We start from the raw sequence: 14,598 nt of genomic DNA on the forward strand, positions 1-14,598 counted from the left end.
CCACTGGGCACTGCCCCCACCACTGTTCAGTTCCTTGTCAGGTCTGCCCACTTCTCCCCATTACAGCAAAATCTCTGCCTGCGAGATGGGACTCCTGGACCCAGTAGAGCTGCAGAGAAACTACAGTTATGTCATTGAGAAGTAAGTAGCATGCCACCCACCTCCCAGCCCTCCACATACTGGGGAGAGGACCAAAAACAAGGGCGAATTGTTTCAGTCTGGTGCCTAGGTCACAGGAACCAGGCAGGCATAGGCACTGGTGGGGCACAGACGTGTGCAGGAAGCCCTTGCTTTGTGATAGGCACAGGGAGCCCTTCGCAAGACTTCTCCTTTGTTTGACGTGGTCCTTTGGCTCAAACCCAAGCCTCAGCCACAGGCCATAAGCTGCCTTAGTTAGCTTTTTTGCCATTGTCGTTGCTATGATAAGACCAAAAGCAAGCTGGAGAGGAAGCCCTGGGGGCAGAGGCTGATGCAGCGCCATGGAGGAGTGCTGCTCCTGGCTCCTTCCTCCCTATGGCTTTCTCAGTTTTCTTTTCTTTTCCTTTCTTTTGTTTTTTGTTTTGTTTTGTTTTTTAGTTTTTCGAGACAGGGTCTCTCTGTGTAGCCTTGGCTGGCCTGGACTCACTTTGTAGACCAGGCTGGCCTCGAACTCACAGCGATCCGCCTGCCTCTGCCTCCCAAGTAAGTGCCTGGATTAAAGGTGTGCACCACCACACCCAGCTTACCTGGGTGATTCTTACACATTACCAAGTCCAGCTGCCAGCAGGAGGTACAACCTTGGCCACCTCTGCCACAGAGCTTCTGTGTGCCGACTCTCAGGAAACACTTCCCGGAAGATTTCACCTCAGTGATCCAGCCAGTCCAGCAAAGCCAGCTAAGCAGAACCACAGAATCTTCCTTCAAATATCAAACATCTGCCAGGCGTGGTGGCGCACGTCTTTAATCCCAGCACTCTGGAGGCAGAGGCAGGTAGATCCCTGTGAGTTCAAGGCCAGCCTGGTCTACAAAGCGAGTCTAAGACAGCCAAAACTACACACAGAAACCCTGTCTCAAAACAAAACAAAACAAAAACAAAAAACAAAAAACAAGCAAAACAAGCAAACATCCCTGTTAGTCTTCTTGTTATTTGGTTTTGATTTGGTTTTCATCTTTTTTTTTAGATTTATTTATTTATTATATATACAGTGTTCTGCCCACATGTATGCCTGCAGGCCAGAATAGAGCATCAGATCTCATTACAGATGGTCGTGAGCCACCATGTGGTTGCTGGGAATTGAACTCAGGACCTTTGGAAGAGCAGACAGTGCTCTTAAACTTCTGGGCCCTTGGTTTTCGTTTTTTGAGACAGGGTTTCTCTATGTAGCCTTGGCTGTCCTGGACTCGCTTTGTAGGCCAAGCTGGCCTCGAACTCACAGCGATCCACCTGCCTCTGCCTCTGAGTGCTGGGATTAAAGGTGTGCACCACCACTGCCCAGCTTCAGCCTGCTTTTTTATGGAACACAGGACCACCAACCCAGGGATGACACCACCCACAATGGGCTGGGCCCTCCCACATCACATCAATCTGTCCAAGAATTCCTTAGCACACATGCATCTGGGAGGAGGAAGGTAGAAGGGGATACCTCTGGTCTTTGTGTGGCTGTCTCACAACAACAGCAGAGCCAGTGTGGTGGCACGCACCACAATCCCCGGCAGAGGCAGGAGTCCAAGGCCAGCCCAGGTTACATGGGGTATTGAACGCTCACTTGGCTACATGGAGGTATCTCTAGACGACTCTGTCAACAAACAAACAAGCAAACAGTAACAAGAAAACCAAAGCACACTTACATGCACACAGGCAGAGGCAAGCGTGTGCGCTCTCTCTCTCTCTCTCTCTCTCTCTCTCTCTCTCTCTCTCTCTCTCTCTCTCTCGCTCTCTCTCTCTCTCTCTCTCTCTCTCTCTCTCTCTCTCTCTCTCTCACACACACACACACACACACACACCTGTGTATAGAAACACATGAAAAAAGTACCTTTAAAATGTCAGTCCTGACACTCTGGAGGCAGAGGCAAGTGGATGCCTGTGAGTTCGAGGCCAGCCTGGTCTGCAAAGTGAGACCATGAGAGCCAGGGCTACACAGAAAGATCCTGTTTGAAAAACAAAACAAAACAAAATGTTAGTCCTAGCCGGGTGGTGGTGGCACACGCCTTTTATCCCAGCACTAGGGAGGCAGAGGCAGGCTGATTTATGTGAGTTCAGGGCCAGCCTGGTCTACAAAGCGAGTCCAGGACAGCCAAGGCTACACAGAGAGACCCTGTCTCAAAAAGCCAAAATCAATAATAATAATAATAATAATAATATTTTAAAAAAGAAAAAGAAAAACAAAACTGTCAGTCCTGGGCCAGGGAGGGCTCAGCAGCTGTCAGGATCTGAGTTCAATCCACAGAACATGTGATTTGTAAAGCAAAGCCGGGTTGCTAGTGCTGGCCTCCGGTCACTGTGCTCATTGTCTCTTCAAAGGGAAGCGTACAACCCAGTCAGCCATGATGCCGATGCCCAAAGCGACCTGCTCGTGTATTACGAGTACAAGGACCTGGGCTGCCCCCGCCTCGTCTACTACGACAAGCCGTGGAAGCCCGTGGTGGAGCTGTAAGGCACCAGCCGTGCCCCCTTCCCCGTGGGACAGTTTTCCCCTCTTGTCCCCCTCTCTTCCCCACTGGATTTCCACCCCCACTCTGGCTGACCTGAGTCAGCCCCACAGCTGGCTCAGTTCCTGAGCCTAAAGCTAAGGAGGCCCACGCCCAGGCCACAGTGTAAGAAGGGCTTCCATCCCCGTGCTGTTTCTGTTGGACTTGCAGGTCTACACAGGGCCCTCTGCCTTCTCTTGTTTGTGTTATGCCAGCCTCTAACCCACTGCGTGGCTTGAACTCGCCACACTCCAGCCCCAGCGCTCCAAGTGCTGGCGTTTCTTTCCTTCTCTCTCTCTTTCTTTCTTTTGTTTTTGGTTTTTTTTTGCGGGGGGGGGGGGGCTGTTTTGAGACAAGGTTTCTCTGTGTAGCCCTGGCTGTACTGGACTCACTATGTAGACCAGGCTGGCCTCAAAGTCACAGAGATCCGCCTGCCTCTGCCTCCCGAGAGCTGGGATTTAAGGCGTGCGCCACCACCCCGGCTTTTTTCTTTCTTTCTTTCTTTCTTTCTTTCTTTCTTCCTTCTCTTTCTTCCTTTCTGTGTGCGCTGTGCTGTGCACTGGGAGGTCTTTTGCCACTCTACCTGGATTACATCACTTCTTCTATGCAGTCTGTGGATTCCTTTCGCTCTATTCTCTCCCAGCTCTGTCCCCACCTGGAGTAATACATGTGTTTCCTGTGTTTTTCCTCTCCCCTGGGGAGATAGGGCATGCTCCTATCATATGGATGGGAACACAGCACCTAATTATCCTACAGATGCAGGGAGGGCAGAGCTAGCAGGGAGCTGTGTCAAGGGCCATGTATCAAGTGTGGTTAGGGGCATCTATGTCTAAAGACACTCTCCAGATTGAGTCAGGCAGAGAGCTGGAGGCCCTGCTGGGGAGAGGGAGGAAGACCTACATCTAACATTGAGCTCAGAATGGCTATCCAGGCCAGTAGGACTGCAACATTTCCATGAGTGGTTATGAGGTTTTGAAGGATGAGTAGGAGTTTGTCAGGCAGATATGCTAATGAAGGCACAGCCATGTGGAGACTTAAAGACCCTCAGAAGCAGGTATGGTTGTATACACCTGTGGTCCTAGAACTCAGGAAGCTGAGGCAGAAGGAGTGCAAGTTTGAGGCTAGCCTGAGCTACACAGCAAGACTCTGTCTTAAAAAGAAAATCTTAGCTGGCCGTGGCGGCTCATGCCTTTAATCCTAGCACTCGGGAGGCAGAGGCAAGCGGATCACTGTGAGTTCAAGGCCAGCCTGGTCTACAAAGTGAGTCCAGGACAGCCAAGGCTACACAGCGAAACCCTGTCTCGAAAAACAAAACAAAAAACAAAAAGAAAGAAAGAAAGAAAGAATCTTGGGGAAAAATTGTGTGGAGGTTGAACATACACAGACTTTTCCTTAAACATATAGGAATTTGGGCAGTGTATGTGTGAATGCACGGTAAAGGTTTCTGAAAATAGACTTTCTGCGATTGCTGGATGCTTTCAGGGAGATTCCATTGACCCTCTGAGTGTCTGGTTGCTTCGAGGGCCGCCGTCGCTAAGAACATGATTATGCTTCTGTCAGTTGCCAGTGTGAAGGCAGCATCATGTGTAGTTAGGCTGGCCACAAGTTCTCTCTAGCCAAAGTTAACGTTGCGCTCCGTGTATGTATGCTCCCACCTCCCCGAGTCCTGTGACCACAGGTGCGGACCGCCAGGCTTTCCGTAGCCTCGAAGTCCGGTCTAGGTACCTGAAAATGTGATAATGTCCACACACATGCTGTGCCGTACTCCTTATACAGCCTCGCTCAGCGAGTGGTGACAAGCAGTGTCTATACATCCTCCAGCATAGTCTAGCCCTGCACGGCAAGCTTGGCGGTTCAGTCTCTGCGTGTCCAGGTTGTTTGAATCCGCAGCTACCTGGGAAACGTCAATCCTAAAATGGGAAGATGGATCCAGTATTCGGATGCCATGAATGGCTCAACCCTTGCAAGTCCGGGTTGGCTCAGCCCTTGCAAGTCCGGGTTGGTTCAACCCTTGCAAGTCCGGGTTGGTTCAGCCCTTGCAAGTCCCGGTTGGCTCAGCCCTTGGAAGTCCAGGTTGGTTCAACCCTTGGGTGCAGGGCCTCCAGACATAGCAAGGTTATCCACGGACACCATCCGGTATCTGTCAGGGGATAGAATGGTGAGCTCTATTTGCTGGGCCTCAGTGGCAGAGTGCTTGCTCAGCTTCATGAAGCCCCAGACCCCATTCTCAGCACCCCACAAAAAAAGCACTGTGCTTCACATCTGTCATCTCAGCAGTAGGGAGGTGGAGACAGGAAGATCAGGAGTTCAAGGCCACCCTGGGCTACAAAAAACAAAATACAAAAACAAACAAAATCCTAAATAGAAAAAAACCCAAACATACAACATACGAAGCTTCTTTGTACTCCACGCTCCTTGGCTCCCTTGTTCATCGAGCCTGGCTTGCCCTCCCCTCCGACCCTCCCCCGACTCGGCATCCTTCCCCACCCTTCCAACGGGATAACCCTGGCACCATCCTCGGTGTCCTGAGATCAGGCCCTACAGCCCTCACCTTGTGCCTCAGGTGGAAAAATGGGGTTTTAGAAGAAATCATGAATGCCGAGTACGTGATCACTGAGATCAACGGGATAGTCACATACTCCTACTCCCTGACAGCCGCCAAAGCGCACTGCCGGTCACAGCCTCAGAATTGGAGCTTCTTTCACTCGGGAGCTTCTTTTGAAGCGAAAGGAGATGAAGCATTCCTATGGAACAGAGAGGTAGGGTCCCGCTCACGTTCCTCAGGCCAAGTGGGGCACTCATGCACGCATGCGCCCCTGCTCCCCCCGCCCCCGTCCCCGACCCCCCCCCCCCCCCCGCCAGCACCATTGGAACAGTGTGCGCGGGGGCGGGGGGGGGGGGTTGGTTCCTACCTGTTCCCCAGAGGCTGAAGGATCCACTAAAAAAAGGAGTTTGAAACCAGCCTAGGGTTTACAGCACTGTCTAAGATACAGTGACTGTCACTCAAAGACGTTTTCTGAATCAAGTCATGCAATTCATACCTACCTGGTTGGCAAAGCTATTGAGTGTCTTGTCGGGCGTCCAAGGAAGGGCAGATGGGAAGGGAGGAGGCTGAGCGGTTAGGAGGCTGGAGACCCTACCCGCGAGTGTTTGCTTAGGGGTTGAGTGCAAGAGATGGCGTGTTGAGCGAGGGACAGAGGCTGAGGGCGGAGGTCGTCAGGAATAGGGTGCCTCTGTCCTTGTCCTCAGAACTATGTCAGCTGCCACGAGGCCAATAAAGACAATCCTCTGCTGTGGCCTAACGTCGAGTATCAGATCTTAGGTGGCCCGACAAACAACAGGATTATTTTTGGCCAAAGAAATGGAATCTATACCTTCCTTCTCTCTGTGGTAGATCCGTACTACAGGTGAGTGGAGGGGACACCGTGGCTGGGGCATCCTGAGGAGAAGGGTCACACAGATTTGGTGTTCTCGAGGTCCTAGTGTGGTGCTTTATTATGCCTGCCATCCCAGCAATGGGGAGCTGGGCAGACACAGGATGGTCAAGAGTTAAGGTCAGGGCTGGAGAGATGACTGAGGGGTTAAGAGCACTAACTGCGCTACCAGAGGTCCTGAGTTCAATTTCCAGCAACGGCTTGGTGGCTCACAAGCATCTATAATGTGATCTGGTGCCCTCTTCTGGCCTGCAGGTGTACGTGCAAATAGAGCACTGTATACATAATAGTAAATAAACGAATCTTAAAAAAAAAAAAAAAAAAAGAGAGTTCAAGGCCATCCTCAGCTAGTTTGAGGCCAGCCTGGGCTACATGAGACCTGTGTCAAAACTCACATACAGCAGTAGCTTGTGGGCTGTAGCCACATATGGCAGACATTCTGCTGGCTCTTCTGCCTTCCTTCCTATCCCTTCCCCAAGTGTGTCTCCCTGACACTCTGGACTTGTTTTCCTAAAGACTCTCTCCCCTCACTGAGCCTGTTTGCCCTCCATGCGACCAACCACACCAGCTTCAGCACCACAGCTTTGCCCTTCTCCCAACACCATCATCCTCTTGGCAGCACCCGAAAGCCTGATTTTTTCTTTCAAACTCTGATGGAATTGTCTTTAATCTCCCTGGCCCAAACCCCCAAACCAAAGAAAGAAAGAAAGAAAGAAAGAAAGAAAGAACCAAGCAAACAAAACATACCCTTTAACACCCACAAACAAGAGAGAATCATCTGTGTACATAAAGGCTGGGCATGGTCACCCGGGACCCAGATCTGCCACCAGCCAGGCCGTGCCCATTGTCTCCTGCAGCTACTGTGACCTGGACACCGTGTTCAGCGTGTACGTGTACGGGGCCTTACCCATGGCCAGGTTCCCACCAGTGCTCAGCGTCATCTTCCTAGTCGTCACGTCGCTCTTTATTATGTGGTTGTGCTATGCCATTCCTAAGTTTCTGAGGACTGGCAGGGGCCATCGCCTTAAGAAATTCTGTGGCCGGATATTCTTTGGCTTCCTGTGGTGGGTCTGCGCCTGTGGCTGGCTACAGTACATAGTGCAGAAGTGCTTGGGCTTCAGAAAGGCTAAACCGACGAAGAAAACCTCAAGTGTGCTGACAAGCCAGACAACCGAAACAGAAACCACAACTTCCACCACAGAAACCACAACTTTGACCACAGAAACCACCATTCTAGAAACAAGTGAGTTGTCCTGAGAGGCCTTTGACCTCCACGTGTGCCTACATTGGCTCCTGTCCCAATAAATTGTTAAGGATAAAGAGGGATCGGGTTATGTTCTTGCCAAGCAGGGGAGCCACCCTGACTACTCTCCCAGCCCCCCTCACTGGGGCATTCTGGGCCAGGGCTCCACCCTTCACCACGCCCCCAGCGCCCTCACTGGGGCATTCTGGGCCAGGGCTCCACCCTTCACCACGCCCCCAGCGCCCTCACTGGGGCATTCTAAGCTGGGGCTCCACCCTTCACCACGCCCCCAGCGCCCTCACTGGGGCATTCTAGGCAGGGGGACGGGGGGGGGGGGCGACGGGGGGGGGGCGGCGGGAGGGGGAGGTTAACCACCTCACCACGAGGGGCAGGGGCGGAGTGGGGGCCTGAGAGGGAGGGGCACAGTCTAGGCAGGGCTTTATTCCTCAGCCACGCCCCCATCCACTTCCTCTGGTCCTGGCTCCCTTTTTTTATGCCATGCTTTCCCTGCGTCATGAGGCTGTAGGAAGGGGCTCAGAAGGAAGCCAGTGCGGAGGACTCCAGCTTCTCCAAGCCAGCGTCCACGGGGCTGGGCAGGAGCATGGGTCAGGGAGTGAGACTGTCGGAGTGGCGTCCTCAACCCCCCTATGTGAGGTGCCACCATCCCTGCTTCTGAGCTGCAGAGTATAGGTTCTCGGATAGGATGAGGGAACAGCCGACCCGATGTCCAGCAGGAAGTGCTGTTGTCACAACTGCGGTCTTTGGCGACCTGACCGGAACTCCCCAAGGTCATCCTCCCATTCCGTACCCCTCTCTCAGGCTGCGGCACCCAACTACAGAGTCCTAAATACAGAATCCCCTAAATACAGAGTCTACATGCAGAAGACTCTTGGCCTACTGTGTTTAGCAAGAGGAAAAGAGGTCAGGGGTTGGTGGGATGTCCCTGGAAGCAGTGTCTCTCATGATCGTGCTAAGTATTTATTTTTATTAGGTTTTGTTTGTTTGTTTGTTTGCTTGTAAACCAGACTGGCCTTGAACTCACATCAATCCACCTGCCTCTGCCTCCCGAGTGCTGGGATCAAAGGCGTGCCTCTTTCTGCATCTTTTTGGGGGGGGGTGTTTGTGAGACCACAGTGTGTTTCCTAGGTGCCTTGGATAAGATCAGGAAGGAAATATCGCCAGAGGCAGCAAGGTTTTGCACGTGGGGCTGGTTCTGTCCCTCCTAAGAGATAGCAAGACCACGGCAGCTTTCACAAAAGAAAGCCCGTGGCTGGGGGGCTGGCTAACAGTTTCAGAGGTTTTTACTCCGTTATGATCACCACAGCAGCAAACGCGGCAGGGTTCAAGCAGACGTGGTGCTGGAGGAGGAGCTGAGAGCGCTACATCCTGACCCGCTGGCAGCAAAGAGAGACAGCTGGCCAGACCGGAGCTAATAAGACCTCAAAACTCACCTCTGCCTCAGGGCCACACTTCCTTCAACAAGGCCACACCCTCCACTCGTGCCACTCCCTGTGGACCAAGTGTTCGCATACATGAGTCTAAAAGGGGCCATTTCTATTCAAACCACTACAGCTGTGGTTTGAATCCGGCCCAAGATAACCTAGCTGTGGACCTGCAACATTCCAACTCTCCACTCTCCGATATTTTCACCATCAGTCTTTTGGGTTTTGTTTTGTTTTGTTTTTTTCAAGACAGGGTTTCTCTGTGTAGCCTTGGCTGTCCTGGACTCTCTTTGTAGACCAGGCTGGCCTCAAACTCACAGAAATCCGCCTGCCTTTGCCTCCGTAGTGCTGCAGTTAAAGGCGTGCACCACCGCCGCCACCTGGCTTCACCATCAGTCTTATATACTCTTCCCACGGGATGGACTTTCTCCCTTTTCTCTGGATCTCAGCTCACAGGCTCCTTTTCCTTATCTTGTCCCCCCCCCCCCCCCAAGGTCTCCAAACGGGACCTGCAGCAGTGTCAGGGAGATAGGGGAGCTAGTTCAATGTATGGTGAAGAGACTGCGGAGGATGTGTGCACCCTGCTGCACGGGCCCCCAACCGCCCCCCCCCCAATTCATATCCAAGACTCTGAGCTGACACTCGGCTCCTCTGTCTCGGTTCAGGAAGTTCTCCAACATGGCACAACCCTGGTGCTGGGTGACCATAGCGCCAGGAGATGTCGCCTAGGTGGCCTACAAATCCTGGACAAAGCCTCTGCATGCAGCCTTGAGGACGAGAGGTCAGGTCTCCAGAATCCACACAGAAAAGCCTGGGGCAGCCGCGTGTCTGTGATCCCAGAACTGGCGACTGACTCAGGGGGAGACCCTGCGCGAGAAGATATGGGGGAGGGGCTATGTAAGCCCAAGTCTGCAGTTCCGGGGGTCCTCATAGCCGCGGAACAATACGCCAGGTGGTGGTGGGATGTGGGGGACGCCCGGGTTACGGGACAGGAGCACACGTGTTCAGTAGAGTAAGGCTGAGGAAGACACCTGATGCCGACCTCTGAAACCCCTGGCACACGCACGCCCTAACGCCTTCACTGCACGTGCACCGAGCAGGCTCCGACATGATCGCAGTCCTCTGTTTCCCCCTAGTGGTCACCCTGTGCAAACCTCTTCTTGCGCTCCAGAACAGGAGAAGGTGAGGCAGGATGATCTCCCATAAATGCCAGCCTGGGCTAAAGAATGAAACCCCGCGTCAGAAAAACCAACGTCTGGGCTAGGGCATGGCAGTAAAGATCAATAGCTAGGCATGCAGACCACAGTGCTCAGGAGCTGGGGCAGTAGGGTCAAAGATCATCTTCGGCTAGATAGTACAAGGCCAGCCTGGGCTTTAACAACAACAACAACAACAACAACAACGCTGCGTCCCCGTGTTCGGTAGGAACTGGCCTCATAGGCTGCCGCTGAATATGAACTATATTGATTGACAGGTATATAAGATAAACGGACTCTTATCTAGATGAGAACAGGACTAAAGAATTCGGACCATTTCTTTTCCTTTCACTTCCTCTTCCTCCTCCTCCTCCTCTTCTTCTTTTAGATTCAACGTCATGTAGCCCAGGCTGGCCCCAAACTCACTGTGTACCTGAGCATGACCTTGAACTCCCGATTCTCCTGCCTCTCCATCCCAGGTGCTGGCATGACACGCACACACCAGTATATCTGGTTTCTGCAGTGCTGGGGACGGAAGCCAGGTCTTGTTCATGCTGTGTGAGCGCTGTGCCCACTCAGCCACAGTCCAGATTTCAAAATTCTCACCGTTGTCCAGCACCAAGATTATTTTTCTTTTTGCCAGAATATTGAGACCTGAGGGGCAGGAGGTCACTAGCCACCCCATAGCAGAATCAACTCACGGTGGAAGCCTAGCTGTCTGGATTCATTACTCCTGAGTTTCTTAGTGTCCCTCAAAAAGCCACCACTGGCATCCATGCGGTAGGTCACAAGGCATTGGGGCACATGATATATGACACAGCTTCAGACTGCCCAGAGATTTATTGACACAGAAGCAGAGAGAGGCCAGGGTGGTTGTTAATTTTCAATTCTCATTTACTCCTTGGTATTGTGTGGCTGGGAATCTCTCTGGAGGGAGAAGGTGCCCTCATACACCAGCCATGCCTGGCCACTTGTGTCTCTGTAGACTAAAGTAGCAAGCTGATGGTATTTAAAGATCTATATTTATTTACTTACTTACAGATTGACTGATTGATTTTTTTTAAAGATTTATTTATTATATATACAATGTTCTGAGTGCATGTACACCTGCAGACCAGAAGAGGGCGCCAGATCTCATTACAGATGGCTGTGAGCCAATGTGGTTGCTGGTGGCTCAGGACCTTTGGAATTGAACTCAGGACCTTTGGAAGAACAGCCAGTGCTCTTAACCTCTGAGCCATCTCTCCAGCCCTTATTGATTTTTTTAAGATAGGGTTTTTCTGTGCAGCTGTGGTTATCCTGTGTTGTTTTTAATATTACCTGTATTCTCTGTATGCCCAGCTAGCAGTCAATTAAGACACTGACACTTGTTATATTTTAAAATAGCCTTATTTAACCTGGGGCAGAGGAGACATTAATCCTCTAAACTACTTCCCATGATGGGGCAGGTGCATGATACTTGCCCCAATCCCATGCCATCTGCTTCTAATAACTTCTGTCAAGCTACCTCCCATCCATAATCCTGAATACTTGCTAATGTTCCTCATCTGGGCCAAATCTCCGTCCACGCCTGCCACGTGTTTGTCACTCTGTAGACTAGGCTAGCCTCAAACTCACAGAGATCCACCTTCCTTAGCTTCCCAAGTGCTGGCACTAAAGGTGGGCGTCACCACCGCCCAGCTACCTCTATTATTTTTATTTCATGTGGGTGTGTGTCTGTGTCTGTATGTGGGTTAGTGCACATGAACACAGTTCCTATGGGGGCCACAAGAGGGCATCATATCCCTAGAGTTACAGGCGGTTGTGAGCTGCCTGATGTGGGAGCTAGAAACAGAACTCATGACCTCTGCAAGAGCAGCCAGTGTTTTTAACCCTTGAGCCTTCTCTCCAGCCCCTTTATCTAGAAGTTAATAACCTGTTTCTTTTGTTTGGTGTCACTAAGATCTACTTGTTATGGTTTGGGGCAGTAGTTCTCCCGACTCTTTTGGGGGGGGGGTCACATATCAGATATTCTGCATATCAGATATTTACATTATGATTTCCGAAGTAGAAAAATTAAAGTTATGAAGTAGCAACAAAAATAATTATATGGTTGGGGGTCACCATGACATGAGGAGCTATGCTGAAGGGTTGCAGCTTTAGGAAAGGTGGAGAACCACAGGATTAGGGGTTTATTATTTTATTTATTGTTTGTTTGAAGCTAGGTCTTACTATGTAGACCAGGTTGGACTGAATCTCACAGCAATTCACTTGCATCTGCCTCCTAGGTTCTGGATTTCAGTTATGTGTCTGGCACTTATTTTAAGTGACAGGGCAAAGATCCCTGAGTCACTCTGCAAGGCCCATAAAACAGCCAAGAAAGCATCATACTGATGAGAGTTCACAGGGTCAGAGGCAGGACATATCACACACACACATGCACACACACACACACACACACACACACACACACACACACACACACACGGAAGACAGAGGCTGTGTTGTAGGCACATGTCCATGTTCCCAGGAGTTGGATTCTGAAGCAGGAGGATTACTGCCAACTCCAGGAAGCCTGAGCTATGTACTGACACAGTCTTTCAAACAAACCCAAAAGGACACTGGGTGTGGTGTTAGCCTAGCTCTCTGGAGTTAGAGGCATCCTCAGCTACAAAGCCAGCTTAAGGATAGCCTGGGCTACGTGAGTCCCTACCAGATTTTTTGTTTCAAGACAGGGTTTCTCTGTGTAGCCTTTGTTGTCCTGGACTCGCTTTGTAGACCAGCCTGGCCTCGAACTCACAGAGATGCAATTGCCTCTGCCTCCCAAGTGCTGGGATTAAAGGTGTGCTTTAATCCCAGGCTCTCTTTCTGCTTCTTGCTTTGATGCCAAGTGTCTCTCTGTAACTTGACAATCCTCCTGCCTCTGCTTCCTGCTCCAGGATGACAAGTGTGTGTTAGCTAAGCAGCCATGGCCTGGGACCCATATCCTTTCTAGGTGATGTTGGCACACGGCTTTAAGGACTACACCCAGGAAGGGGCCAGGTGTTGGGAAAAAAAAAAAAAACAGACCACAACTTATGTTTGACCCTCTACCACTGTGGATAGACACAGAGCGAACTGGGCAGATGCTCCAGACCTGAGCTCCTACGACTTTTATTGTGTGTGCATGTGTGTTCTCTGTGTGCATGATGTGTGTGAGTGCATGTGTGTTTGTGTGGATGTGCAGGCGTGTGCGTTTGTCTCTGCTTGTGTGTGTCTGTGTGTGCATGTGTGTTTGTGTGGATGGGTGTGCGTGCGTGTGCGTTTGTCTCTGCTTGTGTGTGCATGTGGGTGGAGGCCACGGGACAACTGTTTGTCTGGGTGTGAAGTCTCTCAGTGGCTTGCAGCCTGGGGATTCTGGGCTGGCTGGTCAGTGAACTCCTGGGAATCCCCCTTTCTCTACATGCCCCCCACCTCCCTCCCCGCAGAACTGCTGGCCTTGGCTTTTTGTGAGTTCTGAGGATTTAAGCTCAGGTCCTCATGTTTGAAAGGCAAGCACTAAGCCGGGCGTGGTGGCGCACGCCTTTAATCCCAGCACTCGGGAGGCAGAGGAAGGAGGATCAATGTGAGTTCGAGGCCAGCCTGGTCTACAAAGCGAGTCCAGAACAGCCAAGACTACACAGAGAAACCCTGTCTCAAAAAAACAACAAAAAAAAAAAAAAAAGGAAGAAAAAAAAAAAAGAAAAGCAAGCACTATCTGGACTTCATGTAATTCCTGGGTGACCTACACACCCACATGGGACACACATACACACTTACACATACCTCAAAGCTTTTTGTTTGTAGACCAGGCTGGCCTCGAACTCACAGCAATCCGCCTGCCTGCATCCCTAGTGCTGGGATTAAAGGTGTGTGCCACCACGCCTGGCTCCCAAAGACTTTTATAATTAAAGGTGACAGTGAGAGTATTGCTGTGTTTGTGGCTAGTCACTGCCAATCTCAGCTCTGGTAGGCTTGCTGAGATGACATTCATGCTGCTGTGTGTGGCTTTGCCTTGGATGCTGGAGTGTCAAGTCAGGTCCTCATGCCTGCATGACTCCCGTGTTACAGGATATTTGATCCCGGTGTGACTCCTGAGATTGTGAACTGGTTGGGTTTTGTTTTGTTTTGTTCTATTGTTTGGTTTTCCTTTTCTTTCTTTCTTTCTTTTTTTTTTTAGACATGGTTTCTCTCTGTAGCCTTGACTGTCTTGAACACTCTTTGTAAACCAGGCTGGCCTTGAACCCACAGAGATCCACCTGTCTCTGCCTCCCATGTGTGTGTGTGCCACCACTCCCAGCTAGAGATTGTGGACTGTAAAAAACCTGTCTTTGATCCCATCTGATCCCTGAGATTGTGAATTGTAAAAGCCTGTCTTTTGTTTAGAGTGCTTGAGCCCTAAACACACCTTCAATCCAAGAGCTTTCTATACACAGGACTTAATAAAGTTAACCCTAGGTCAAGAGGCAGAGCAAGAAACCAGCTGACAGGGACTGAAGAGTAGGAAGGACTTTGGGTTGAGGGGTATTTAAAACAGAGTAGAGGGCTGGAGAGATGGCTAAGCAGATAAGAGCACTGTCTGCTCTTCCATAGGTCCTGAGTTCAATCCCCAGCAACCA

General features: G+C 50.9%; 1 protein-coding gene across 1 annotated transcript in view; it reads left to right on the forward strand.

Annotated features, from left to right (window-relative positions):
• CATSPERD (cation channel sperm associated auxiliary subunit delta) overlaps positions 1 to 7,427 on the forward strand; it is a 42,899-nt gene extending 35,472 nt beyond the window's left edge. The window contains 5 exon segments of the mRNA XM_084794223.1: positions 67 to 141; positions 2,501 to 2,629; positions 5,231 to 5,426; positions 5,917 to 6,074; positions 6,959 to 7,427. Coding sequence (XP_084650349.1) covers positions 67 to 141; positions 2,501 to 2,629; positions 5,231 to 5,426; positions 5,917 to 6,074; positions 6,959 to 7,358 — 958 coding nt within the window. The 3' untranslated portion in view covers positions 7,359 to 7,427.
• Positions 7,428 to 14,598: the final 7,171 nt, after the last annotated feature.

Source organism: Acomys minous (genome assembly GCF_964271855.1).
Source record: "Acomys minous genome assembly, chromosome: 9".
In the NCBI taxonomy this organism is placed as follows: Eukaryota; Metazoa; Chordata; class Mammalia; order Rodentia; family Muridae; genus Acomys; species Acomys minous.